General features: G+C 42.4%; 2 protein-coding genes and 1 long non-coding RNA gene across 6 annotated transcripts in view; 1 reads left to right on the top strand and 2 right to left on the bottom strand.

Annotated features, from left to right (window-relative positions):
• The first annotated feature begins 1,397 nt into the window (after positions 1-1,397).
• On the top strand, positions 1,398-8,887 carry POMP (proteasome maturation protein). The gene is made up of 7 exons (XM_085230779.1): positions 1,398-1,769; positions 1,971-2,165; positions 3,585-3,679; positions 4,006-4,066; positions 5,536-5,637; positions 7,169-7,262; positions 8,378-8,887. The coding sequence occupies exons 1-7, from the start codon at positions 1,398-1,400 to the stop codon at positions 8,443-8,445; spliced, it is 987 nt and encodes a 328-aa protein (XP_085086905.1). The 3' UTR covers positions 8,446-8,887.
• A 1,634-nt stretch (positions 8,888-10,521) lies between these two features.
• Positions 10,522-25,335, bottom strand: SLC46A3 (solute carrier family 46 member 3). 4 transcript variants are annotated; one of them, XM_085216086.1, is made up of 8 exons: positions 24,933-25,335; positions 24,562-24,776; positions 18,039-18,912; positions 17,542-17,625; positions 14,494-14,650; positions 13,618-13,675; positions 13,325-13,379; positions 10,522-12,495 (listed from the first exon to the last, which is right to left on the bottom strand). In XM_085216086.1, the coding sequence occupies exons 2-7, from the start codon at positions 24,751-24,753 to the stop codon at positions 13,356-13,358; spliced, it is 1,389 nt and encodes a 462-aa protein (XP_085072212.1). In that variant the 5' UTR covers positions 24,754-24,776; positions 24,933-25,335; the 3' UTR covers positions 10,522-12,495; positions 13,325-13,355. The 4 variants fall into 4 exon arrangements, 3 of the variants coding, with proteins under 3 accessions (XP_085072212.1, XP_085072210.1, XP_085072209.1); XR_014881086.1 differs by having other exon boundaries at positions 13,325-13,675; positions 24,933-25,326; XM_085216084.1 differs by having other exon boundaries at positions 10,522-13,379.
• LOC146545791 (uncharacterized) overlaps positions 10,522-27,042 on the bottom strand; it is a 158,886-nt gene continuing 142,365 nt past the window's right edge. The window contains exon 2 of the long non-coding RNA XR_014881088.1: positions 10,522-11,657. This is a non-coding gene — a long non-coding RNA (uncharacterized LOC146545791). The remainder of the gene's footprint in view (positions 11,658-27,042) is intronic.

Genomic DNA, 27,042 nt, shown 5'->3' with positions numbered 1-27,042 from the left:
TGGGAACTCATGGAACTCCTACTAACTTGCAGCAGAGCTACAGACTGAAACCAAATGCTACAAAAACAATTCACTATTGAGATGCTGACTGTGAGATTCATTAAAACACAAAGCTGATTGTGGCACAAATCAAGTGTTGCTCAAATTCAAAATTCTTGATAACTTGGTGAGAAAATACACATGTGATTTGTGTTTATGTCTGGAAGTTTTCCCCAGTGTGAAAGCCAGCCTTTAAAGGAAGAGCAGCTCTTTCTTGCAATGTACGTTCTTTTATGTTATGCGGCCTAGGCTGGATCGCAGTGATGTCAAAAATGTACATGGAGTGACTGTATCCTGTCTGCATCCTGCAAGAATGACTTTGAAAGTTAAATGTTTCATCTCTACAGTCATATCCTGATCAACAAAGTCGGTCAATAAATAAATACATTTAGTGACAAACCTAGCTTTTCTGTAAGCTGTGGTTAAACAGGAACTTGATTTGTTTTTTTGTATTCATTTCTGTTCTACAATAATGAACCCAGCGCCACAATATCCGAGTACCCATTATAAGATCAGAGAAACCTTTGTGGTACCCATTTTCCTAAAAATGACTTAAAATACCCAATTCCCATTCTTTTGAAGTCTGTGCTTTAAGCCTGCGATCGTAACACAAAAGGCCAGAACTTTGGTCGAGAATGTTTTCATTAAGAGTTCTGATTTTGCCCAAGATAGAGGAAAACTGCATTTATCCTGCAACCGTGCAGCAACATCTGTAGCAACCTTTGTAACTCTTGGGATAGCTTTCAAACCTCTTTAAGCATAAGCTGTTGTCATTCGTATTCAGGTTGGATATTAGGAAAAATTCCTTCTCCAGAGGAGTGGTGAGGGGTTCCCTGTGGAGGTCACCGACCCTGGAGATGTCCAAGAACCATGTGGGTGTGGCTCTGAGGTACGTGGTCAGTGGGCATGGTGGGGATGGGTCAGGCCATCAACTTACACCTCAGCCTTCATCAAAGCTCTCGACAGCCATTTCCAATGTGTCTGATGGAGCAGCAGGGCGCCTAGGGCTGCCCCAACACCTCATGCCCACCCGGCGCTGCCTCGGAGCAAGCATTGCAGCTGAGGCCACATTTACTTTGAGAAGGTCCCTCCTTGAACTCCTAGCAGGCCATCAGCACTGACACATTTGCCACCAGCACACACTTGTGGCCCGCAGAGAACTAAAAGGGTTTGGTGGCAGGAAAAGGCAGTGTTGGAACAGGTTGGACCAGGCTGGATGTGGCTGTGGGCAGCCTGGTCTGGTGGTTTGCAACCCTGCACACAGCAGGGGGGTTGAAACTCAATGATCTTTGAGGTCCTTTTCAACCCAGGCCATTCTATGATTCTATGAACTCCCCACACTGTGTAGCTGCCAGCAGATGCAAGGGAACACCTGCACACCGAGGGTGACTCAGCGAGCGGCAGCCCCCGGGAAAAGCAGACCTTGCCGAACACAGGCACAGGACTCTGAATGGCCGCACAGAAACAGCCACTGCGGCCTGGGAACGAGCCAGCGTCCTCACAGAGCGCGCCGATATCCACCAACGGCGGCCACCAACAGCCGCCCGCTTAGCGCGGCCACCGCCCCTCCCGCTCGGCTCCACCTCCTCCCCCGAGGCCCCGCCCCATCTCGAGGCCCCGCCTATTTCGTGAGGCCACGCCCCCCTCCCGGGATCCGAGCACCGGAAGTGACGAGCAGGAGGCGGAAGTGGCTGAGGGCGCGGAGTGAGGATGGTGAGTGCGGGCAGGCGGTGAGCCGGTGTTTTGCTGCCGCTGCTGCCGCTCTTTTCGTGAAGGCGGCGGGGAGCGGTCGGTCTGTCTCCCGCCCCAGTCGCCGGCTCTGCCCTTCGGCAGAACGATGGGCGTTGGGCGGGCGGAGGGGCCGTGCTGAGTCACGGGGATCCGGCGCGGCCCAACTCCGAGCCCCGCTCTGCGGGCGGCGGCGCCGGTAGGCACGGAGCGCTGAGATCGAGGGAGCTTCGTGCAGAGAACGCGGCGGTGGGCTTGCGGGCTCCGTGACTCGCCCCTGCGTGGGGTTGGCGGTGCTCTGGCATAAGCGGGGGTCCGGGTTACTTCACGGCAGCGCCGCGTGGCTTCCTCCTTGCGTTTTAGTTGCCTGTGCTCTTTCCTCTCGTCTCGTCTTCGAGGTGATTTCTCTCTTCTATGTGTTTGCTTCGCAGCGGATTCAGGAAGGTCTGATTGTTGTTGAGTGTGATGATTGGTAGATGATGTATATAGAATTCCAGAGTAGTTTGGGTTGAAAGGGATCTCAAAGCCCACTCGGTTCCATCCCTGTCCCGTGGGTAGGAACACCACCCAGCAGCTCAGGCTGCCCATGGCCCCATCTAGCCTGGCCTTGAGTGTTTCCAGGGATACAGCACCCACAGCTTCTCTGGGCAGCCTGTGCCAGTGCCTCACTGTCCTTTGAGTAAAGGATTTTCTATTAGCATCTAACCTAAACCTGCCTTCTTCCAGTTGAAATCCATTCCCAATGTCCTATCGCTATAAAATCCTGTAAGAAGTTGATATTTCTCTTGTTTGTAAGGTTCCTTTGAGTACTGTAAGGTTGCAGTGAGGTGTCCCCAGAGCTTTCTCTTCTGTAAGCTGAACAAGCCTTCCTCAGCCTTTTTTCAAAGGATCTGATCGGAACTCCTGTACTGAGGTGCCCCAGCCCTCTGAGCATCTTTGTGGCTCAAAACACAATTCAGTAGCTTTGCAACAGTCCCTCCTGTAACTGTTGGCCTTCCAGGCTGCGAGCTCACACTGCTGCCTGATGTTGAATTTTTCACCCTCAAGCCCATATGCGTGCACATAATAACAGCTATTTTAGGTTTTTCGTATCACTACCAGCTTATTGACTGTTACCATGGCAACATATCGATACAGGAGGTCTTAGTTGTGAGCACATGTTTTCTGTTTAATCCTACATTGCTGCTGGAGGGAACTCCTGTACTGAGCAGCTCATCACTGTCACTTTCCAGAGACATCAGTGTGTCGGTGAGGTGCTTTGTATGAATAATGCTGAGATCACTTCAGTAAAATCAGACAGGTTAGCTTTAAATCAGTTGTTCAGTTTAAGGTGGCTTCGTATAATATATCTGTGAGGTGTGGTATTCTAGTTGCTGCTACAAGCTAGTATTTCTCCTTTGCTCTTTCCATGAGGTAAGATATTAGAATGCTGGAGTACACCTCCTCTTCATGGGTGCCTAAAACCATGGGCATGATCAATTTGATCTTAACTGATTCTTAACTGTTTAACTGTGTCTGTACTGAAGCCAAGCATGATCTGCTTTCTTCCCTTCCATCCTTGCAGTGCAGGGTGGAAACTAACAAGAGTTAATTGCAACATCCCCAAAACGTTTTGTTAATATCTTTAGCCATCAAACTCTCTGAAATAATTGATTTAATGCTTTTTTTCTTTTTGTTTAATTAAAGAGACTCTGAAGTGTAGGACTTGTACAAGAGTCGTTTGAGGAGCCTTGGAGCAATTTTTCATTTACTTTTATCTAACAGCACATATGAAAGAGGCCTGGTTCTGTTATAATAATCCTTACTTTGTGTTCCAGGAGTCCAGAGGAGCTTCTTCTCTTTTGAAAGACAGTATCCCAATTACTGATTTTTCACTTCCTGGATCATTTGAAGGTCATGGTCTGCGCAGAGGGTATGCTTTACTTTTTTTAGTGTTAAATTGTGCCATAGCTAGTGTCCAACTTCTAATGTAGGAGGAAAATCTGTTTTTAAATGCTTGCTTTTTAAAGAAGGTTCTTGGCAGTGAATCTTAAAAGCTATAGCCTAATGCCCGTGTGTTTAGTCAGGTTCTTTCAAACTTAAACTTTCTGTTAAACATCCCTTCAAGAAGTAGGTAATATTTGATGTTCCTTTTTCGAAAAATGGTGGGCAAGTATTAGTCTTTATGAAATAAATGCTGGCATTTATTTCATACATGTATTAATTTTTTGAAATTAATTTTTTTCCTTGCATTTCTAGGTTTCCTTGTGTGAAAAATGAGTTGGTGCCCAGCCACCCACTGGAGTTGTCAGAAAAAAATGTAAGTATAATGTATAGTAAAGTTTAATAAAGTTAAATGTCACCTTTTTCACTCTTACTATGGAGTTTAATTTAGTGTTACGGTTCATTGGGTTGCTCTGCGCAGCAAGAGGAGGGTTTTGCCTTTAGCAAAGTAGAAGTGTGTAACAACACTTATGTTTTATTTGTGCACTGCTGGCAACTTTAGTTAACGATTAAGCTTCTACTTGTGACTCTTAGTATGTAAGCGGGCCTCCAGTTCAGGGTTTACTTAGTGAGGTGTAGCCATCTGAAGGCTCTGTGTGCAACCTCTGCAGTTAGGTTGGCAGCACGCCTGTCACCTCTGGAAGGCTAATCTTCCTATTTTGTCTTTAGATTTGCCATATGTCTTCATTTTTAGATTTTTTTTGTGACCCATAAACGTTTTTCTCTAAATTACGTTATCCCAACTAGACATTTTATGCATACAGTTTGTTCTAACTGTAGTCTTGTCCAGCTTAGTCGTCACCTGTGGGCTGTTTCAGAGTGGTTTATGGATTATAGGTTCAACGTTCTGTTATGACCACTGAGTACAGGTTTTAAAATAAGACACTTGTACTCTTTGTTTTGCTTTACAGTAGCACATTATGTTGACACTAGAGGCATGTAATTAGTACTGGGAAAGTCAGAATTGGAGCCAGGTGACTCAAGCTTAAGGACTATTGAGAACTGTCTGTTGTATACTTCAGTAGTCACACGCCAGCACTTTTTTGTTTAAAAAAAAAACAAACAAACAACCCACCTCTATTATGTAGATGATTTTCTTTGTCTTACTGATCAGTTTTAGAACAGCTTGTAAAATTATGAGCTTTTTGTTATTTTTTAGAGTGATACATAGTATACATGATGAAGAGAAAAGATATATTTCAAGTGTTTTCAAGTAGTCTGTAATAGCTAAGAGTAAAATTCACAATGCCTTTCTGCTTTCTGTTCTTATGTTAAACCAGACTTAGTTGCCCTTTTCTGTGGTTGTGGCAAAGTAGTGCACAACTACACCACTTGGTGGAGTTACACATCCTCATTGTCAAAAAAAAAAAAAGAAAAAAATTGCTTTGCTTGATTTATAATAAAATCCTGCAAAATTCAATTTCAGTTTTATAAAACAAATGTTACTGCATGACTCTCTTCCATGTACATTTGACGTGCATATGATGGTATCATATGATGCCCTTTCCCTGGAGGTGTTCAAGGCCAGGTTGGATGGGGCCCTGGGCAGCCTGGTCTAGTATTAAATCTGGAGGTTGGTGGTCCTGCATGTGGTGAGGGGCTGGAGGTTTGTGATCCTTGAGGTCCCTTCCAACCCAAACCATTCTATGATTCTGTGATTACTGGATTTTTTTTATACCACATTAATTAGCATTTTCACTTAAGTAGGACATTGCAGATCTCATCCATACTTGTATTTGAAAGTTGCTTTTTCTAAAAAATAAAACCAATTTTTGTTTGTGATAGTTCCAGTTAAATCAAGATAAAACAAACTTTGCCATGCTGAGAAATATTCAAGGACTCCACGCGCCCTTAAAGCTGCAGATGGAACTCAGAGCAGTGAAACAGGTAGGCATGTCTTATCTAACTGCCATTGCTTAAACCACATGAGGGCATCTTTGGGAATGTAAGGTTTCAGAAAGATGTCTTTCTGTCTTGAAATACAACCACTTGGTTTCCAAAAGTAGTTTTCACCAAACTGTTAAAAAGAATTGTTGCAGTTAGTAATTTTCAGAGCAGTCAATGTGCTAAAGGCCTTCAGCTGCTGCTGTTTTATTTGCTACTTGGTGAAGTGGTGAGCACTCTTAAGTTTTCTGTGGACGAGCTTTCTATTTTTCCCATTAATTCAAAAATCAATACTTTCCTGTGTGTAGTATATGGCATTCATAAGAAAGAGTATCTGCAGCTGTAGTGAGAAGAAAGCCTGGGGCTCTGAAGCAGGTATTGATGTGGGAGTAGATACAGAAGTAATGCAAAACCTGGAGCAGGAAATCTGATATGTGCTTAGTATTTTTTTACAGCTGTTCTTGTAAGATCAGGGAAGGTCTACAGGAAATTCAGAGGTTTAAACTTTTAATTGGGGAGCTGAGGCCGCCTCCTTTTCCCTTTTATCCCCTGGATGGAGAGTAATTGGAACGTGGCTGACTTTGTTCCTTAGGAAACACAGTTTGATGGTCCAAGTAAACTATTTTTTTTACTTGTTGAAGATAAGTTGTTGTTTCTTCAAGCTACTTGAAGAGTTGTTTCTTCATGTAAGTGGGAGCAATTTTACACTCCCTTCTCGTGCTACTGCACCACAGTGAGTTCCATTAAACTTGGTAGAAATTTCTTGTCCTGAAGATGAAAGGCAAGAGACAGGATATATGAAAATGTCCCTTTATCTCAACTGTACTCTCTTGTGAGGAAAAATCTTTTCCCCAACTGATGTGCAGAAAATGAGACAGGTGAGGGCTAAGATCCCACTACTGTATCTCCACAAACATTTGAGGGTGAGAAAGATGGTGATTTAAAAGACTCTTTACTCCTGGCTTTTGTGTGTCATGTTAGATATACAAGCTCCTCTGTGGTTTAATTATACCTTTCTAAAGTTTTTAAGGGAATAGTTTGTGTACTGGGACATCTGACAGTTGTACCAGCAGTTAAATAGATGTAGACCCTCCACAACTTCATGGGAACAGAAGAGAGAAGAAAAAAAAGCACAACTTTTTTTTTTAAACTAGTAGCTGCACTGCAGTGAAATGTACAAACCAGGTGAAAGGCTGCTCTCCTCCAAACTGATGAGGATGATGGTGTTTGGTAGGTTTTGATATTGATGTGTACTGGTAGTTCTCTTACTTTGTCATCGTTTTCAAAGGAAGAGGTGACTGCCTGTCACTTCTCTCAGTCACAGAATAGCTCAGATTGGAAAAGACCTTAAAAATAGTCAAATCCAACTGCAACCTAACCATGCTACCCTAACAGCCCACCCCTAAATGATGTCCCCGAGCACCACATCCAGAGGGTGTTTAAATCCATTCAGGGGTGGTGACTCACACTTCAGAAATTCAAAGATCTCCATTTCAGTCTTGCAAAAACTTTAACTCTTGTTGTCCTTTCACAGGCCCAGCGTCTCCCATTTCTTCACAGCTCAAACATGGCACTGGATACTCTGAGAGGAAATGATGAATGCATCGGTTTTGAGGATATTCTTAATGGTATATACATAGTTTTGAATATTATAGAAACATTTAAAAGTGAAATTTAGGAACTGTGTAGCTCTTTGCCACTAGAGAATAAGACCTTTAAAAGCACAAACTGGAAATAAAAAATTGAGTTCCAAAAGGTAAAGAAGTACCTGGGAAAGACGAATAGGTGTGCTTCAGCTGCTAGTTGTATGGAATTTAATCTGCAATGCTAAGTAAGGCTGTATTTGGTTTTGGGCTGGGTTTCTTGAAGAGCTGAAGATTATGCTTTTACACTGTATGTCTGTTTCCCCAGAAATTTTTGAACTAATTTCACAGATTTTGAAAGGCAGAGGTTACAAAGACAAGTTTTTTTTATAAGTTCTATAATTAGACGCAAAGCTTAGAGGACAATGTCATTAATATGCCTTACTTAAGAGAGGAAAAACAGTCCAATACAGCTGTATTGGACCTTTCTTCCAAGGTGCATTTGCAGCCTTTTTTTTTGTTTTTTTGTTTTTTTTTTGACATCAACTTTTGCATGGAAGTGAAGTTCATGCTGTCAGTGATTGGTATAGTTTGTGTTTCCCACGTGTTCCTGGATAGTCTTCCAATACAGCAGCCAATATGAGCCATACTTAGGGCAAGGGAGGAATCTCAGAAGGTAGTTAAGGGCGTAGGATTTTGTGAAACAAGGCAGTAGGTTGGAGAAAAGAACATGAGCATGTTCCAGCTAGCAGAAGGGCTGAATGATGAACTCCTCTTGTGCTAGACACTAAAGAAAAGTTGAACTGGAAAGATGTATGGGACCCATGGGAGAAGCTATGGTCAGGCTTGCATTTTATTAGATACAGATCTCATTCAGCCATTATAGGATGTTGTGCTTTTGTAGAACTACTTGGTTTTACCTGAGCAGTTCCCTTCTGCCCCCTTACAAAACACTCATACCACTGTTCCACTGTAGGTGTACTGATTATCTGATTATTGCTTTGGACAGAGGTGCACTGTGCAGTTCTGTCAAGAATCAATTGAGTAATTTTTGCACTAAGCATTAAAATAAAAAGATTAAATATGGTCATCTTCATAGTTCTTATTGGTCTTTGTAGCTTGGTAAAAAACCTAATGCTTTTGACTTTTTTTTTTTTCAGATCCTTCACAAAGTGAAGTTATGGGTGAGCCCCACATGATGATGGAATACAAACTTGGTTTATTGTAACAAAATGTACTCCAAAATGTTTTGTGTGTGTCTTTATACTGCAGATCTAAATATGTGATCACTAAATTGACACTCAGTGTTAAACAGTCATGCAGATATCATTTGCCTTCCTTGGTGAAAAGGCATATTAAATGTTTAAAGTCCATACATTGTTCTGTGCTTGTTGTCAATTATATACATGTAACTAGACAGCTTAAATAATGTCTCTTCATACACTGCTCAGGATAAGTCTCTTAGTTATGGAAATGCTATACATGTGTACAAGAAATCCAAGAAGTACCCATGCGTTTTAAAAGTGATTATTGTAGGTAAATGCATTTAATGGATGTTCTTGCAGAAGAACTTTTTAAGGAGAAAACAAAGATGTTTTCCATTGAGTAATGCTTTGTTCATGAAAACTTCCATACACTTTTTTAAGCATTGAATAAAAGTTTGCTATAAATGCTGTTGTATTCCAAAATATAATTAATTATGAATCATGGATCTCTTATCCACAACACAGTGTTGTTACTTTTTCTTGCCATTACTTTAAAGATCTTTAATTTCTGCACTGCCAGTGGAATCCTGCTGCATGCATTTCCTCCCTCCTGTTAAGGCAGTTGGAGTGGTTTGGCACTGTAGGCAACCAAAGAATAACCAGACAGACTTTTCCAGTCCTTATTGTATTGCTTGTGATGGACAGACTCCATATGTCTGTGACCACCCCCTCTGTGTTTTTACTAATGGAACAAAAGGGGCTGTAGTTCAAATGGCCAATCTCTTGTCATCTGCAGAGAGTGTGAAACAATACTTCTAAGGCAGGAATTATTTTATCCAGCAGATTTTTATTACTCTTAGGTAAAGTGCTAAGTGCATTGTTATAGATGATGTTAGCAGAAATGAGAAATGTTGCTACAAACCTGTTCACAGTCCCAGAAACACAAGCATCTCTTGGGCTTTTCAGTATGCTTAAAACTACCATAAACACCTCACCCATATGCACCACAGCTTCTAGCTGTCTTCATGTAAATTTCATGGTGCTCTTATGCATATTTATTGCAAAATGTTGCAGCAAATTAAAAACACCGAGATGACGAGATAACTTATTTGTTTTGTTGTTTTTCTAAGAAACTTAAAATTGCCTTTTAAGAGTTGGAGAGATCAGAGGTTTTCTAATGAAGTAAAAATTAAGCCCTCAGTTGTATTTGTTGCCTCAGTGAGGTTATATGAAAGGACTAATAAATTTAACATGAAAGCATAGACCTACTTGATGTTCTATGTAGCTGTTCTTTCTGTGAGCTGCTATGCTTTAAATTAGCAGGAAATGCTGCTTATGTTCAATAAAAGTGAAATTTCTTAGTGGATATGTCTAAAGCAAGAGCAAGCTGTTGCAGAGCAAGTAGGTTGGATTTCATTAGACTTTGTGTTGTGGTAGGCTCAGGACAGGGCCATATTCAGAGCAGGGAAGTTGCATTGTTCATCGTGTCTGTAAGGATGCTAATTTTAGGAGTCAGCCAGGCTGGAAAGCAAACGGTATGTATGAAGCATGTACAAGAATTTATGTGGTGTGCTGTTAACGTAATGGAAGTCAAACAGAGGCAAAGAGCTTTTGGGATTAAAAGGAAGTGTTACTACTAAATTGGTTGAGGTGGAAGCTGATCTTTCTGGCCCAGCCCCTTCTCCCTGTCAGCAGCAGCCCACAGGTATAGCCTGAGCAGATGCGTGTTATGTGAGGTGTGTGGGTCGCCCAGCTGCTAGGGCTCATCTGGGACTCAGCCTGGGCCATGGGAGGAAGGTGCTCCCAAGTGCATGCAGCACTGCAGCTCCTACACTGACCTCTGGCCCACAGCAGTGTATCTGTTCTGCAGTTCCTCACCTCCTGTTGGTGCTGATGTTCTGAGCAGCATCCCTTCCTGTCCCCCAGCACAGGAGGGAAGCAAAATCACATCTTCCTGCACTGCTGTTTGTTTGCTATGACTGCACAAACAGACAATAGTGTATCACTGCTGTATTCTGTTTGCATAAGTGTTACTCTACCAGTCCTCCCGTTGGCCGTTTGCCAAAAGCCACGTCAAGAACTACAAATACAACACAGAATTTAGATCAAATTTCACTATTAATTTCTGTTAAAATAATCTGTATTTACATACAAATAAATCAACTGTTACATACTTGAATATAAAGCACATTAGTACCTGGTTTCCTCAACGTTTTCAATGCTAGGCACTTTAAAAACACAAATCGTGCCCTTCATGTGTTTTGGCTGAAACTTAGCAATCCCACACATTGTGTCTACCTGAAATATTTTGTAAACAGCAAATACTTGGTACAGCAACATTAAACCTTACCAAAGCCATTCCAAAAGTGCACGTGCACCTTCTCATTCCCAGCAGAGTGCAGCTGCAGAACTGCCTTGCTACCTGCGCTGAAGAAATGAAGCCATATACCTCTTTTTTTTCACTTCCAGGCAGTTTTCTGTGCAATAGTTAATTTCACAAAACACATAAAAAAATAATGAAGAGGAAAGGAAGACAGTGCAGTCTTTGTGCTGAAACTCCTTACATCAGTGTATCCTTAATGTCTCTACAAGTACTAGTTAAGTTTTGGACCCAGTGATTACTGTAAAACTTATCTTGCTTCTTCTACAAGTTGGCAGCAACTTGGGCACCTCAGGGGTGAAGAGTTACACAGTTTTATTTACTGGCTAGTGTATAAGCTAGCTAGGAAAAGCAAATGGCCTTTAATTGCCAACGTAAGTTTTGGTTCATGAGGACAGAAGCAAAATACTCATCTAAATTAGTTAGCATTTCCTCTCCTGGTGAAACGTAACTGTCTTCATAAAATCGTAGAATGGCCTGGGTTGAAAAGGACCACAGTGATTATCTAGTTTCAAGCCCCCAGTCATATTCAGGGTCACCAACCACCAGACCAGGCTGCCCAGAGCCACATCCAGCCTGGCCTTGAATGCCTCCATGGATGGGGCATCCATCCACAACTTGGGCAACCTGTTCCAGTGCATCACCACCCTCTGTGTGAAAAACTTCCTCCTAATGTCTAACTTAAACCTCTCCTGTCTCAGTTTAAAACCATTCTCCCTTGTCCTATCACTATCTGCCCTTGTAAACAGCCGTTCCCCCACCTGTTTATATGCTCCCTTCGAGTACTGGAAAGCCACACTGAGGTCTCCTCAGAGCCATCTCTTCTCCAAGCTAAACAAAGCCAGTTCCCTCAACCTTTCCTCATAGGAGAGTGCTCCAGCCCTCTGATCATCTTAGGGCCCTCCTTTGGACCTGCTCCAATAGCTCCACGTCCTTCCACGTCCTTTTCCCCAGTGATAGGTAGTAGTGATCTTTTCTCTCAGAGTGGTGAGGCACCGGCTCAGGCTGCCCAGAGAGCTGTGGGTGCCCCATCCCTGCAGGCACTCAAGGCCAGGCTGGATGCAGCCCTGGGTGGCCTGAGCTGCTGGGAGGTGTGGGCTGGGTGGGCTGGAAGCTCCATTCCAACTCAAACCATTTTTGGTTGTGTGATTCTATGGACTGCCAGACTGTGCCAACTCCACTTTACCTTACTTGACCATTCAATCTTCTCAGTGGTCAAGACACATATCATGAAAACAAAACTGCCTTTCAAACAAAAAGGATCCATGACAGCATTGCCATGATGTACTAATATTTTTTGGCAGAGTGCTCCTGAGGAGCTCTGCAGAAGTACTCTTGGTAATAACGATCTGTCTCTGGGTACGTTTTGATTTTTCTAACTACTCTTTTTTGGGGAAGATAGTCACTTATAACCTCTCTCTCCTTTCAGAGATCAGGACAATTTTGGCTATAAAACTCTCTCCTAAAATAACACATGGGAGTGATCTTTAACAGGGTGTTTATTCCCACTTTTTATTATTCCCACTTTTGCTATGCATTCCAAAAGCTAATACTCTGGCTAGTTTCTGCCTATAGATCTCAAGGAAAAAGCTGAAGAATCAACACGAAAACTGATTTCTAGGTTTAGAGCTCTCCATGATTTGCACTGTGGCCCAGGGCAAGTCACTTCTCTTCTCTGCTGATTTCTGTTTCTCTGAAACAGGGAGGATAATATATTGTAGAGGCAAGTTCCCAGCAGCGTTTGTAAAGTGCTTTGAAGATTAGAAATGTTATTCAAGTGCAAATAAATTACACTGCATTCATTGTAAGATGCTTAGATGCACAGTTCAGATTTGGTCACCTCATTTCAGAATTAATAGAAAAAGTAGCTGAAGATCCACTGAAAAAAAAGCTGTTACAGCCTTTCATTAGAAATTCAAAGTAAGTTCAATGTTGCCAGCTTAACTGGAAAACAAGAAATATCCATGGGACAAAACATAGAGGTGTCTTTAGGTAGTCTCTAATATATGAAAAAAATGATAAAAGATTTATAATTTAAAAATAAATGTGCAATATGGCCTCTGCAAAATGTAGGGACAGGCTTAACTTCACATTCTACAGGCTGGAAATTTCCTAAGTGTGAAAATCCATTTTAAGAACTAAAACACAGGCAAGCTGCACACATCATACATTGAACTTGCACAAACATTCTCTGGTAACTGCAGAGAGGTAAGTCTTACAGCAGGTACAAGCCTTGCTTTCCGTTCAGTTGCTTTCTGAAAGAAGTACCTTTTTGTTCAGTAATTTTAGACAGTTCTGTGGGCTTCACACTTAAGACAGACCTTTTAAGATGTATGCAGTGGACTGCATGCACAGCTGGCATGAGCTCCACTGGCTCCAGCAGAATTGCCAACATCCTCTGGCTAAGGGGCTGATAAGCTTATCTCTGTACTCCCACTTAGACTGACACAAGATGTATCATAATCCACAGCTTATATTTTCAAATTTGAGATGGGGTAAGTGGCAAAAGACAATCAACCTACCTTATTTTTTTTCTCCATGCTGAAAACAGCATTAAAATCTCCATTGCCGGCCTGTCTGCATAGTTAAGTACAGTAGATAGGTTCATTCAAGTGCTAAAAAAAGACTGGATGTAGAGTGCTATCAATTCAGTGCTTAGTGCTCTAGGGCCAGTTTTAGATTTCATCTGCAACTCACGAGTTATTTCTATGGTCTCAGTATGACACAATGGCCTTTGCCACAGCACGTCAGATTAGAAAAGCCAAATAGTTGGTGACTCCTCTGTTCAACTATCAACGCTGTCTATGCTGGATACTTCTTCAGGTACAAGCAGAGCCAAGTCCTCTTCATTCCAGCTTGTGCACAGAAGCCAGCTGCAAGACACAGATAAGACAGATAGCGTTAGCTGAGTATAGCGTGACGATTCAGCAGTAAAAACAAACCTGATAGTTCTATTACAGCTATCTCCCACAGCACAAAGCCCTGGACGTACCTTAATAAACAAAACCAATGATAGTATTTGTCCCTTATTAGACAAGTTAGGCAATATCATTTCTGCTGTGTGTGAAAAATACTATCTTAGCAGGCAGACTGATTACAGACTGGAACTACTAACATTTCATCATCTCTCAAACAGTAATGCTGTGTGACAAACGGAAGGCTTTGGAGAGCAGTTATTCAAAGGATGGGACATCTGAGAAACTAATGATGGAAGAAAAGCAGCTTTCCAAAATTTATTATGATGATCAACAGTGGTTTTGATTGCAGGATGGAGTGATTTCGTAATTAATATTTGTTAGCTTTTGCTCATGACAGAATGTTTTAACAGGAACTTTCTCTACCATGCAGCACTGAACCAAACTAAAACTAAAACTCCACAGCCTGGGCTCCCTGCCTTCTGTCTTGTCCCCCACTGGAAAACTCCTATCACTGCTATATTCCCCAGTCTCAGCTCTGCCATACTCCAAGCAGTTCCTTGCTGACAAGCCTCAGAGTATCTGCCATAGGTTTGCTATATATAACTAGTTCCTAAATTGGATGAAAAACAAAGAAAAGGCTACACACAAAATACATCCAATGAGTTAGAAAACACTGAAGTTTAAGAATGCATTAAACCACCCAGCTTCAATTCATGTCAAAACAGAAACCACCAGTAAAAGCACCCAGAAGCACCTTCCTGATATGTACTTACCACAGTACGCCCAGTGGAATTAGACACAGGCTGGCTGACAAGAGGAAGCTAAAGCCTGAAAACCATGCAACTGTAGCTGCATAGATAACATTAAAGACTGAAAGTGAAATAGTGCCAGTCAAAACTTCTAAACAGGCAATACAAGCAAACACGGCACCTGCAAAATAACAAATTGGATTGGATTACAAAACAAAATAAAACCATAACCCTTTCAAAGTTTTTAAACTTGTTTCAAAAGATTTATCTGCAATATTTCAGCAAGTGTGCAAGTAAAAAGCTCCTGAGTACCATATATCTTTGTTACGAAAGTGTCTTCCACAGGGACTCCTACAGAAGACTTTTTAAATGAAATTTTTGTTGTTGTTGTTGTTGTTAGAGGAAACTACTTTTCTTTGCTATTATCCTGTCACCGTATCTACTGTATTGGATCTATTTGTTACACGAAATTCAAGCCGTTCATACTCACTAATCACATTCTGCACAGCTTCATCCTTCACCCCTTTCAATTCTCCCTTCTATTCTCAGTCTCCTCTTTCTTGTTTCCTCCTTCTCCAGTCTCCATTCTTACATGTGGAAAAGGCTCTTAGCAACAAAGAGCAACAAGGACTGCTGGTTTAGCAAATAACCATACCCTTCCCATTTTTTAAATGAAAGAAGCAATCTTTCACTGGCTCTGCACTACACACTGGGTTGTCAGCCTATTCCATCTGCATATTTTTGGACACATTTTCCCAAGCTGCATCCATATTCATCAGACAGCAAAATCACAATAGGTAAGCAGAAAAGGATGGCAAGAGGCAACCTGATTCTGCAGCAAACTACTCAAGTATCCAAAGCCACAAAGAACGCCAAGAAACAAAAACAGAAGCATTTGTTAGCATAGTAACAGTACAAAGAGATCTTTGTTTCAGTGTCTAAAGATGTGTACTTTTTAAAATTAAAACCAACTCACAAGAATGCTTCTAGACAATATGTGCTCCTCAAAATCTGGCTGCAGCAAAATATGAGACACTAGAGACACATTTTGAGGCCTCACATGTTCCTGTGAAACATGTTCCATTAAAGAAAGCACTTCTAGAAGTAGTATGTTACAGCCCTTGAGACACCTTTAAGTGGTCATGGGTATTTGTGAAAGCTGGTACATTGCTCAGCATCCAAGCCTTTGTTTTTAAGAGTACTGAAGGCTGACCACTTAATGCTTATCTTTCTAAGTTATAAAGTGTGACACCGATGAAACAACAAGCGTTTATTTTCTCCATCAAAATCTTGTGAATGTAGAAGCTGTTCTACACGTCACATTTACAAAAGGAACTGTAATAATGCATCTGCATCCCAGGGCTGGCTGATGTGGTTGCCAAGCTGCTCTCCATGTGTTTGAAAAGTCATGGTTGACAGTTGAAGTCCTCGGAAGGAAAAAGAGAAACATCACATTTTTAAGAAAGGGAGAAAGGAAGATCTGTGGAACAACAGGCCAGTGAGCCTCACCTCTGTGCCTGGGAAGATCACGGAGCAGATCCTTCTGGAAGAGATGTTAATGCACATGAGGGACAAGAGGGTAATTGGAGACAACCAGCATGGCTTCGTCAAGGGAAGGGCACGTCTGATCAAACTAGTGGCCTTCTGTGATGAAGTGGTGGACAAAGGAAATGCAACTGATGCCATCTACCTGGACTTGTGTAAGGACTTTGACATGGTCCCCCACCGCACTCTTACATCTAAATTGGACAGACGTGGGTTCAAAGGGTGGACTATTTGGTAGATAAGGAATCAGTTGGAAGGTCACAACCAGAGGGTTGTGGTCAGTGGTTGTGTGTTCAGGGGGAGGCCAGTGATGAGAGGTGTCCCCCAGCGGCCCATCTTGGAACCAGTACTCCTTAACATCAGTGACAGATGATGGGATTGAGTACATCATCAGCAAGTTTGCTGATGACACCCAGCGGAGCAGTGTAGCTGATATAGGAGAAGGAAGGGATGCCATCCAGAAAGACCTTGATAAACTTGAAAGGTGGGACTGTGTAAAACTAATGAGGTTTAACAAAGCCAGGTGCAAAGTGTTGCAGTTAGTAATCTCAGATAAGTATACAGACTGAGAGAAGAAATCCTTGAAAGCAGCTCTGCTGAGAAGGACACAGGGGTCCTGATAGATTAAAAACATGAGCCAGCAGTGTGTGCTTGCAGCCCAGAAGGTCAACAGTATCGTGGCTGCATCAACAGAGGGGTGGCCAGCAGGGAGATTGTCCCCCTCTATTCTGACTTCACGAGGCCACATCTCTAGGCCCACCTGGACTCTAATGTGTCCAGGTCCAGGACCCTCAATTCAGGAAGGATGAGGAGCATTTGGAAAGAGTCCAGAAGAGGACCATGAGGATGATCGGAGGGATGGAATGCCTCTCCTATGAAGACAGGATGAGGAAGCTGGGCTTGTTCAGTCTGAAGAAGAGAAAGCTCTGGGAAGATCTCATTATGGTCTTCCAGGACTTAAAGGCAGACCACAAACAGGAGATAAATGCATTTTTTTGCACAGGTAGATAGTGATAGGACAAGAGGGAATGGTTTTAAGTTAAAGAAGGGGAGATTTACATTAGATACTACAAGGAACTTTTCCACAGATAGGGTGGTGAGATGCTGGAACAGACTGCCCAGAGATGTTGCAGGTCTCCCATCCCTGAAAATCTAAGGGGGCCCTGGGCAACCTGATCTAGAGCTTGACTTAGCAGCTGGCAACCCTGTCTACAGCAGGGGCTTGGAATTTGATGATCCTTGAGGTTCCTTCCAAACCATGCCATTCTATGATTCTGTGATCTATATATGTATTGAGCATTTTTCTCCTTCATATTCTCCATAATCTTACTTTTTAGAGCAATAAATTCTTTCAAAGTTGAAACTTGCAGTAGAATCATAGAATCACCAAGGTTGGAAAACCTCCAAATTCATCCAGCAAGCAGTCTGAAAATACCAATATGTATCTGTTTGTTTAAAGGTGACCTTGGTGTGTCTCTCTTCTGAAATACAACATCATAGCATTTTTGAAAAACAAATTCCACTCACCCTGCTCACTGGGGAGAACCACTTTTGACAGCATGGATCGGAGAACAGGAACAGGCATAATGCAGAATAAAGATGGCACTCTTACTGTAAAGCAATGAATCAATACTGAGACATGAATAGAAATCCCAGATTTTACAGACACATTGCAAATGAACTGGACATGTATTTTTGAGTGCTCAGTTTCCAAATTGTAAAAGGCAATCAATCAATCAATCAAACCAGGTGTGCATTGAAACATTAGTATCCAAGCACAGAGGAATCCCCTAAATCCACTACATCTGAATAGCAATAAAAACAAATCATAAGCCAACATAAGCCAAGTAAATTCATTCACTCTCCATACTATTCATCTTTTAATTAAACCCAAATCAGTATGACTCAACCTTGTGTATTTTACCTCTTCAGTGTGGTGCACTAATATCTACCACCACCACCAATCACTATAAATAACACATATGAATTTTCTTTATATTGTTGAGAATTGACTTTGAACTCACCTAAAAACATGAGCAAGGTTGTTTTGGCAAAGGCAGCCATGACAATTCCTCCAATGTAAGAAAATATCCCGATAAACACAATGTAAATGTCTTTGAGAAACTTAGAAAATAAGTAAACTCCCAAAAAACTGGTCAGAGAGACAGAAGTGAACGCAGCTGCTCCGTATCCAATGTACACTTCAGTCCAGCACAGTGGCTCATCCAGTTCATACAGTGTAAAAAGGGAACTCCCCCCAAACATAGTAAATAAGTAAGTCATAAATATAAAAAGTAACACAATGATTAAAATTCTCTTTTTAGAAGGGGCAGTTTTAAAAAGCATGTACACTCCAGAAAATGTTTCTTTTAGATGTTCTTTATAAGATAATGGTGCCTGTTGCTGGAATTCGGATATGTGCACTGTGTCTTCCAGAAAAAAAACAATATAAATAATGTTAACAACATGAAGTAGAGATGCTGTCACAAATGTCCATGTAAAGCCCATTTCTCTTAAAAAATATCCAGAAGACAGTCCTGCCAATCCAGATACAACTCCATAAATTAAATCAACCACAGCTATTCGTGTTGTTTTCTGTTTCTCATCATGACACTGATCTGCTATATAAGCAAAGCCTCCTCCAAGGAAAGTTGCCATACTCCCAAACAGTCCCGAAATAAATGTAACCAAAAACAGGACAGAGATTGGCAAGGAGAAGTATGATATTATAGTGAAGAAAATATCTGCAATCAAAGCTCCAGTTGACGGTAAAACCAAAGACTTTTTTCGTCCCTGGTGATCCCCATTAGCTACAATGATAAAAGCAACTATCAGGCTGGGAACTGCCCCTGTTAAGTCCAGCTGCATGTTAAAAAGAGAAGTCTTTTCTTGAACACCCTGCAAAGAGAAAATCAGAAATAATGGTAAACACCATAATATATTGTAAAAAAAAAGATATTATATATGTATATATATGATATATAATAATGCACTTTATATAATTATGCCATAATAAGCATGCAGCATAACATTTAGCATAAAACAGTATTTGTTTACATACTATAAAATATATTATTGCAAAATATACAATATCATCTTCCAAGATTATATAATCTCATATAATACTGTATTATACTGTAATCAAATACAGTACAGTATCATATATCATAATATATACATTATATCAGATAATAATACAAAGAAATTGCATTTTCAAAGACACGCTTTTGTAATTCTATTTCCAGTATCTCTCAAACATCCCTTGTTGCATTAGACCCCAGAACCAGAACTTATTTCTTAAGATATGCTCTCACAAGTACTCTTGACAGAGCAGTTTCAATGAAGACAAAACAACAATTCTTTGCTATGTTCATTTACAAGAGCCGGTGTTTGCACTCTAGGCACCTCCTTCAATACAGGGCACTGCCAAAGGATACTGGGCCCATTTTAATCCTTCAGAAATCATTAGTAGAACAATCTTTGATTGAGAAGCACAGCCCTGGCTCTCTACTCACAGGAGATCTTTCTTTTCTCCCTAAATAATCCTGATGGGAGGGTCACAAAGAAGCAATTCACTGACCAGCACATTCTGCAAGTGAATAAACAGCGTTTGCTGCTGACATCCCAGTGTGCAGTGTTATGGATAGTAACAGCACACAAATGTGAAATGGTATTAAAAATTATATTGACCCATGTGTACAGAATGCAAATTAACTCTCCTTACTGGCAAGTTCTGGGTTCAGAAACTGTCCAAATCAGTGATATATCTGCTGATACCTGCCACAGCAGGTATTCTCATAAGGAACAGTAGCTATGCTGTAAACAACCACTACGGGAAAAAATGTCTTGGTTCTTTTAAAAAGAAGTTTAAAAATCAAATAGTTTATAGTTAATAGGATATTAATGGTTGTAAAGAAAAGAACTCAAAAGTTAATAGGAAAAAATATTTTGCACATTTATGAAGCTGGCTGCTAAGCGGTGGCGTGCAGCGAGCTGATTTGGATCTAGCTTTTAATAGATTTATACAGACTGAAGAAACAGCAGTCCCAGCAGCCCTTTCAAAGAGAACAACCTGTCCAGACAAAAGAGCAGCAGCAGACAAGGTGGTAACTGCATTCACACAAACCCTTCCTACAGGATCTTCTCACAAAATAGATTTTCAGACATAGAGTGTAACTCTGAAATCAGATCCCTGAGGCATCACACAGAGCTGGGCAGCAGCCCTGTCTATGGGTACGGCAGTGCAGCAGGAAGCCAGGCAACCTGGAGCATAAAGCTGTAGGAAAGGATTTAATGTGAGAGGAGAATGGCAGCAAGACTGGCAAGGGATGGGAAATTATTTGCTCTGAAAAGACAGCGCCAATGGGAAAGGAAGCCAGTCAGCCCGCAGACAAACAGGCTCAGCAAACAAAGCACAAGCAACTCCAGGGTAGGTAGTGGCTGCATTTATAGAGTCTGAAAACACCTTTCTGCAACAGGCTGTGCTATTTCTGCCATTTATAACGCCTGTTGTAGGCGTTGCTTCTTTACAAGTGTCAGGTTCTAAGTCAATGACCTCCATAGAAAAGTACATAGGTAGTACACTGGAAATCAAACTAAATATTACTACGTATTTATGTTCTCAGTCTGCATTAAATATTCAATGCAGTTACTGCTGAAATACACAGATGTATGAACTTGGAAGAAACCAGCAAAGGTTTGTGTCTCATTGTTTTGGAAGCAGGTGTACAACATAAGGAATGTGACTCTAAATCCAGATTCTTTTCCAGTGCCTAAAGGGAGCCTATAAACAGGAGGGGAGAGGAGTCAACTTTTTGAAAGGGTAGATAACAGCAGGACAAGAGGAAACAGTTTTAAGTTGAAGGAGGGAAGATTTAGGTTGGATGTTAGGAGGACGTTCTTTCCTATGAGAGTGGTGAGGTGCTGGAACAGGCTGCCCAGAGAGGTTGTGGATGCCCCGTCCCTGGAGGTGTTCAAGGCCAGATTGGATGGGGCCCTGGGCAGCCTGATCTAGCATTAAATGGAGAAGTTGATGGCCCTGCATGTGGCAGGGGGGGTGGAGATTCATGATCCTTGAGGTCCCTTCCAACCTGCCCCATTCTGTGATTCTATGATATGGTTCTATGACACCCCAAATGACTGTAACCCTACTGCCACAAATGACCTGCTGCCTACTGACCAGACAACTAAAGAAATACAGAAAAACTCAATTTAGAGTGAAAGCTCCCTTTGTGTTGTTATAAACTTAGCAGAAATGGATACAGAAGACAACTGGTCAAACCCTCAGCTGCTTTTTAATCATGTAGCTACAAATATCAGTATAACTACACACGCTCAAAAATAATCTGTGAATTTGCTCTACTCTGAGACAAATGTTTAAGCTGGACAGAAGTAATGCTCAAAAACACAGATTACAAAATTGAAAGAATGACACTGAAGAAATGATTCACACGCATACGGATCAAATTAAGAGGGAAGTCTTTTGCCTGAGGCTACAATGTAGAACATACGACAAACAGGCTCACAAAATTACAAATATTACTGAGTGACAAATGCATGTGCCCTGAACGATAAACAATTTTTAATTAATAACATAGCTCTTCCTGAGCTACAAAAAGGATTATTCAAGCCAGAGATCAGAATGCGCCAGCATGTATTTGAGTTACTTTGAAATTCATTTTTATTTATCACAAAATTGCTATACTAAATGCAAATCCAAGGAAATAATTAATCCACATGCTGCCCAGACTATCCATTTTGAATGACAGTCTATTTCATTTTTTTTTTTAGACTTCAAGTGATTTTGTCTTCAGTTTCTTTTTACATTTCAATTTGAAATAAATGAGATCAGTAAGAAGCCTCTCCATCCCCGGAAGGACTTACACTAAATCAACCTATAAAAGAGGTTTTCCTCCAAAAGTTGACACCAAACACCCCTGACAGTACAATTTACTGTACCTATGTATATAACTCAGAGTGACCTTGGAAAATCCCAAACATCTACTTCTATCATCAGAAAAGGGCCTGGGACTCTGTTACTGGATCTACTCTTGTCATCATACACGGGGTTACAGCTCTGCACAGACACCGCTGAAATTAATAGGTGATTTTTAGTTCTACATCCATATACGATGGGAACAAGCATGGTACAAAAATACGGGCTAGACAGACAGACAACAGCATGAGTGTTCAATAATTCATGGCCTGTGTGCTACCACCAAAACGGAGGGAATGGAACTTTGTCAAGAAAGGGAAACAACTTTTATTGGCCATGACTCAGATAACGTCTTGAAGGACTCCTACTCTCAAATATCAAAGCTTCTGTATATGGGAAACACAGTTGGCTTCCTTTATGTCAAAAATCCTGTAGCTTGCAAATCCACTGTCACCTCTATCAGTGCTGCTGTGTGAATTTCAGCACTCTGCTTCAGCCTTTTGCCAAAACATACATCAAGTGTTAAATCTTGGAGTATATGTGGTCACAATTGGAAGATTAAGTTGTATTTGGCGGGTTTCTAGCAAATGCAAAGTACAGAAATGTTTGTGAAATGCAAGTTTTCTGATGGACTCTGTGACTGGAACTACCAAGCACCACATTTAATTCTAATAGTTGTCTTTTCCATTGACATATGACACTGTACGATAAAATGCCCACAGTTACAAACGAGGAGCTAATGATAAAAAAAAAAAAAAAGGCTTTGGAGGAGGAACACACAAGCATATTCGTAACAATAATTGGCTGTGATCTCCAGATCAGTTCCAATGAATGGCATATATTACCTTCCTTTGCTGTCTGGGCAGCCCAGAATGTATTCTGGACTACAATTCTATTTACCTCTTAATTCAAATTCTTCCTTCTCCTGCTCTATGAAGAAGAACCTACTTCATGCTAAAAATTCTGAACATTTCTTATTTTCAACAGAAGCACAAGCCATTAAAGATTTCATTTTATGTATGACAAATGAGGTTGACATGCTCCAATGTTCAGTTCTTCACATAAGCAGCTTGTCACAGATTCCAATCTTGGATGTGAACAAAATCTTCAAGTGCCACCTGTTTTACTGCAGCATCAAGGAATACCAGCAGTTAGCTTCCATTAACTTCATTTTCTGCGTAACTAAACCCCATTTTCTGTGTAATTTACAGTCCAGGCATCTACTTTTCCCACTTTACCATGTAGAGTCAGGTTCCACTTAACCCAATCCAAGCTTCAGTTGCTGTTATCGAGGATGATTTTGCTGAACCTATATTCTTATTGACATCCCCATGTTAGATACTGCAATCATGTGACTACAAAGTATGTTAGAGGAATTCACTGCTTCAGAAAAACAGTTACAAACTAAAAAAAAAAAAAAAAAAAAGATGACCCTTCTGTTGAACCAGCACTCTGATCTAATCCAAAGTGCAACCTCTAACTGTAAGAACTGCTAGATACAACACACTTGGGAAACAGTGGGAACAGAGTGGAAAGAGACAGTAGGGAGGTGGTGGAGTCACAGCTCCTGGAGGTGCTCAAGGATCTGCCACTTAGGAACATGGCCAGTGGGCATGGTGGTGATGGGTTAATGGTTAGGCTAGATGACCTTAGTGGCCTTTTCCAACTTAATAACTCCATGATTCTCTGAAAGCAAAAATTGAGTATGTTCAACTCTTCTGTTGACACCCCACATCAGTTCTGCTAATGTGTAGCATTAAAACTGCTCTGAAGTACCACTGCAGAGGTTTCAGTGAGCACCTAGCTACCCAACATACCATGAAAAAGTGTAACAAATGGTACCCGCCATGGATCATCATGCCATCTTTGTATTTCAACAAGGTAGATGAGCACTGTTCTGTGATTGGTAGATCTGATATTTTATATATATGGGACAACTGTCAAACTGTATATACAAAGAGCACTCCACAGACATCACTGATAGTGCATAAACACACGGAAGGAGAGCCTGCAGCAGCACCCTTTGTTATGGGATGCCAATGTCAACTTGGGCCCAATCCAAGATGATTTTCAACCAGTAAACGATGATTAAAAGATTAGAGGATGAATTTATCTCAGTGTCCTCCTGGAGAAAATTCATAAAAGCATAGAACTGTTTGAGTTGGAAGGGACCCTTAAAGGCCATCTAATCCAATTCTCTGCAGTGAACAGGGCCACTGAGAGCTAGATCAGGAGCTCACAGCCTCATCTCTAACCCTGAATGTCTCCATGGATGGGGCTCCACCCACCAGAACTCTGGGCAACCTGTGCCAGTGCCTCACCACCCTTATTACAAAACTTCTCTCTTACACACCTTATACCCCCACAGACTTCTCTGGGATCTTCCTTTCCAGCCTCTTTCAGTCTCTCATTGTCCTGAAAGTATGACAACTGTGTACAGTGCAACACTAGAGCAAGCAGGCAGCAAAGTGACAGCGCTTTAGGAAACTATTGCATTTTCTACCTATAAAAGGTTAAATAAGGTAATAGAGAGGGAGGCTATGTTGCTCAGTACCTACAGGCTGAAGGTTTTATCGCCTGTATTTCCAGTTGCTTTTTTTCCTTGCTCTTACCTTCTGCATGACATAAGTTGGGCTGCTCTTGTTTCGCTCACAGTGACTGCTGTTGTCGCTGCTGATGGCGGTGGAGTTGTACTCCTCTTCCCACAGCTTTCTGTAAATGAACTGCTGCATCACCGGGCTCGTCAGGGAACTCGCGAATATGTAGACGAAAATGACCGGCTCTACGAGCAAAACCTTCCTCATTTCTGGATCCTGCCTTTAACTCGCTTCAGCAGAAAAAATAAAACGTCACAACGATCGCTCGGACGAAAGGAAACCACCATCCAACCTGCAGGAGGAAGGAGAGCGGCACCCGACCCCCCGCCAGCCCCAGCGCCTCCTCCTCCCTATCCCCGCCGGCCGCCCCTGCCCTCGGCCCGTACCTCAGCCGGCCCGCTCCCCGCCCCGTCCCCCCGGAGGTCACGCCGCGCCGTGTTTATGTCCGCACTGCGCGACACCGAGCGCCGGGCGGCGGGGGCGGCTCTCCCCGCGGCGCGGTCCCGCCCCTCGACCGGGAGGAAGGAGGCGGGCGGGCGGGCGCGAGGCGGTGCGGCCGTGTTCGGCGCGGTGTTTGGTGCGGCTCTGCCCGCCGTTCCTCTCTGCGCCTTCCTATCTCCAGCCGATTAAGGGCCGGTTTTAATGGAGAGATTCTGTGACGGCTTTTCCCCGTTCGCGCTCTTGGCAGGGTTTTGTTGCCGGCAGTTTGTATCAGGGCCGTGCGTCTCCTTTTCCCGGAATCCGGCGTGGTTGCTGCCAAGGGAAGGTGGGATGGACTTTGTCTTCTGGCGGCGCTGCCCTGGCCCATGCTTTGGCACTGCGCGGGAGGTGATGGTGGTGCAGATCTGCCGTTGTGCTGCTCAGCTGGGGCTGTATCCACCGTGGTGAAGGACAGCACAAACTCCAGATGCAGTGCTGCACCCAGGCCTGGAAGTCGGGCACAAGAAGGGTGCAGAGCTGCTGGAGCGGATCCAGAGAGGGTCAGGAGGGCGATCAGAGAGCTGGAGCACCTCTCCTGTGAAGACACAGGGAGATGGGGCCGTTCAGCTTGGAGGATGGAAGGCTCTGGGAAGACCTCACCGCGGCCTTCCAGGACTTTAGGGGAGCTTATAAACAGAAGGGAGACTGACTTTTTACAGGATCTGATAGCGATAAGACAAGGAGAAATGGCTTTAAACTAAAAGAGTGGAGATTTAGGTTGGATGTCAGGAGAAAGTTCTTCACTCGGATGGCAGTGAGACCCTGGCACAGCTGCCCAGAGAGCTGTGGGCACCCCATCCCTGCAGGTGCTCAAGGCCAGGCTGGATGGGGCTCTGAGCAGCCTGAGCTGCTGGGAGGCATCTGGTGGTCTGGTGGGCTATAAGCTCCCTTCCTACACAAGTCATTTTGTGATCCCATGATCCTAGCATTCTATGATTCTACAAGCACAAGGGATGAAGCATGCCTTTGCATCAGAGCTATCACACTTCAGGTTATGTTTCTTGTACAACCAATACATACACAGCAGAAGCCTCATCCCTGATAGCAGCTGCTTGCTGCAGTGCAGACACTACTTTCCCTTGCATTGGGGTGGGATGCTCTGGGACCGGCAGAGCAGTGCCCCTGCTCTCCTCATACTCCTCCGTGTGCTGTGATCTTAAGACACAAAGAGATGATTCTAACTGCCACACAGGTGTGGTACAACAAGGACAGCCAGAAAGCAGAAGACAAAGGACTTCCTTTCAATCTTTGTACTCCTCATCAATACTAATAATGTAGAAAACCTTATAATCTAAAAATAAAAAAGATTAAACTAATAATAATAACAAAGCTTCTCAGATGTAGTTTTTCTCTTAAAGCAGGAAGCAGTGTAGTTCAATAACTACACGAATTTTCAGTTCCTTCATAAGCTTATTTATCACCAGCAATGTGTGTCACATGGTCTCAAAGTCTGGATGTGTTTCACTACCATGTAACACACACCAGTCAGCCCCAAATTTGAGAGCCACTGTGGCCTGTCATACCCCTCAGTACAGGATCAACACAAGGTTCAGTGGCCATGGTCACCTAATGGTGAGCACGTTTGGTGTGGCACATAGGCTTGTTGACAGACAGTAACACAGAGTTCTGGCCTGAGCTCAGCTCTACAGTGTTGTCCTTCTCTCTTCATCCAGGTCCACAGTCCAGTTCATCCTGTAGCAGTATTTTGTCACAAGATAAAGCAAAAGTGATCGTGTGAGGGTTATAGCCCAATGGGCTGCCGGGTGAGCAGGGCAGTTCAGGTCACCTGGCCAGCAGGTAACATTGCTTTGGATGGGGTGAAGGAGGGATTTTAAGCCCATGGGAGCTTTCTGTTTCACAGAAGGAGCTCAGAACCCCAGCAGGTTTCTTGCTAGGTCCAGTTTGTCATTCACAGGCATGCATGGTGCAAGTATAACTCATTTTAGCGAGCAGTCTCTTTGGGATGGTCTTCCCAGTGCCAAAGAGGAGAGCCTCTCCCCAGTCACCAGGAGTCTT

The sequence above is a fragment of the Meleagris gallopavo genome, chromosome 1, assembly GCF_905368555.1.
Source record: "Meleagris gallopavo chromosome 1, MGAL_WU_HG_1.1, whole genome shotgun sequence".
Taxonomy (NCBI): Eukaryota; Metazoa; Chordata; class Aves; order Galliformes; family Phasianidae; genus Meleagris; species Meleagris gallopavo.
Note: the sequence above shows the minus strand (reverse complement) of the source record. Positions and strands in the feature narration are given on the sequence as shown.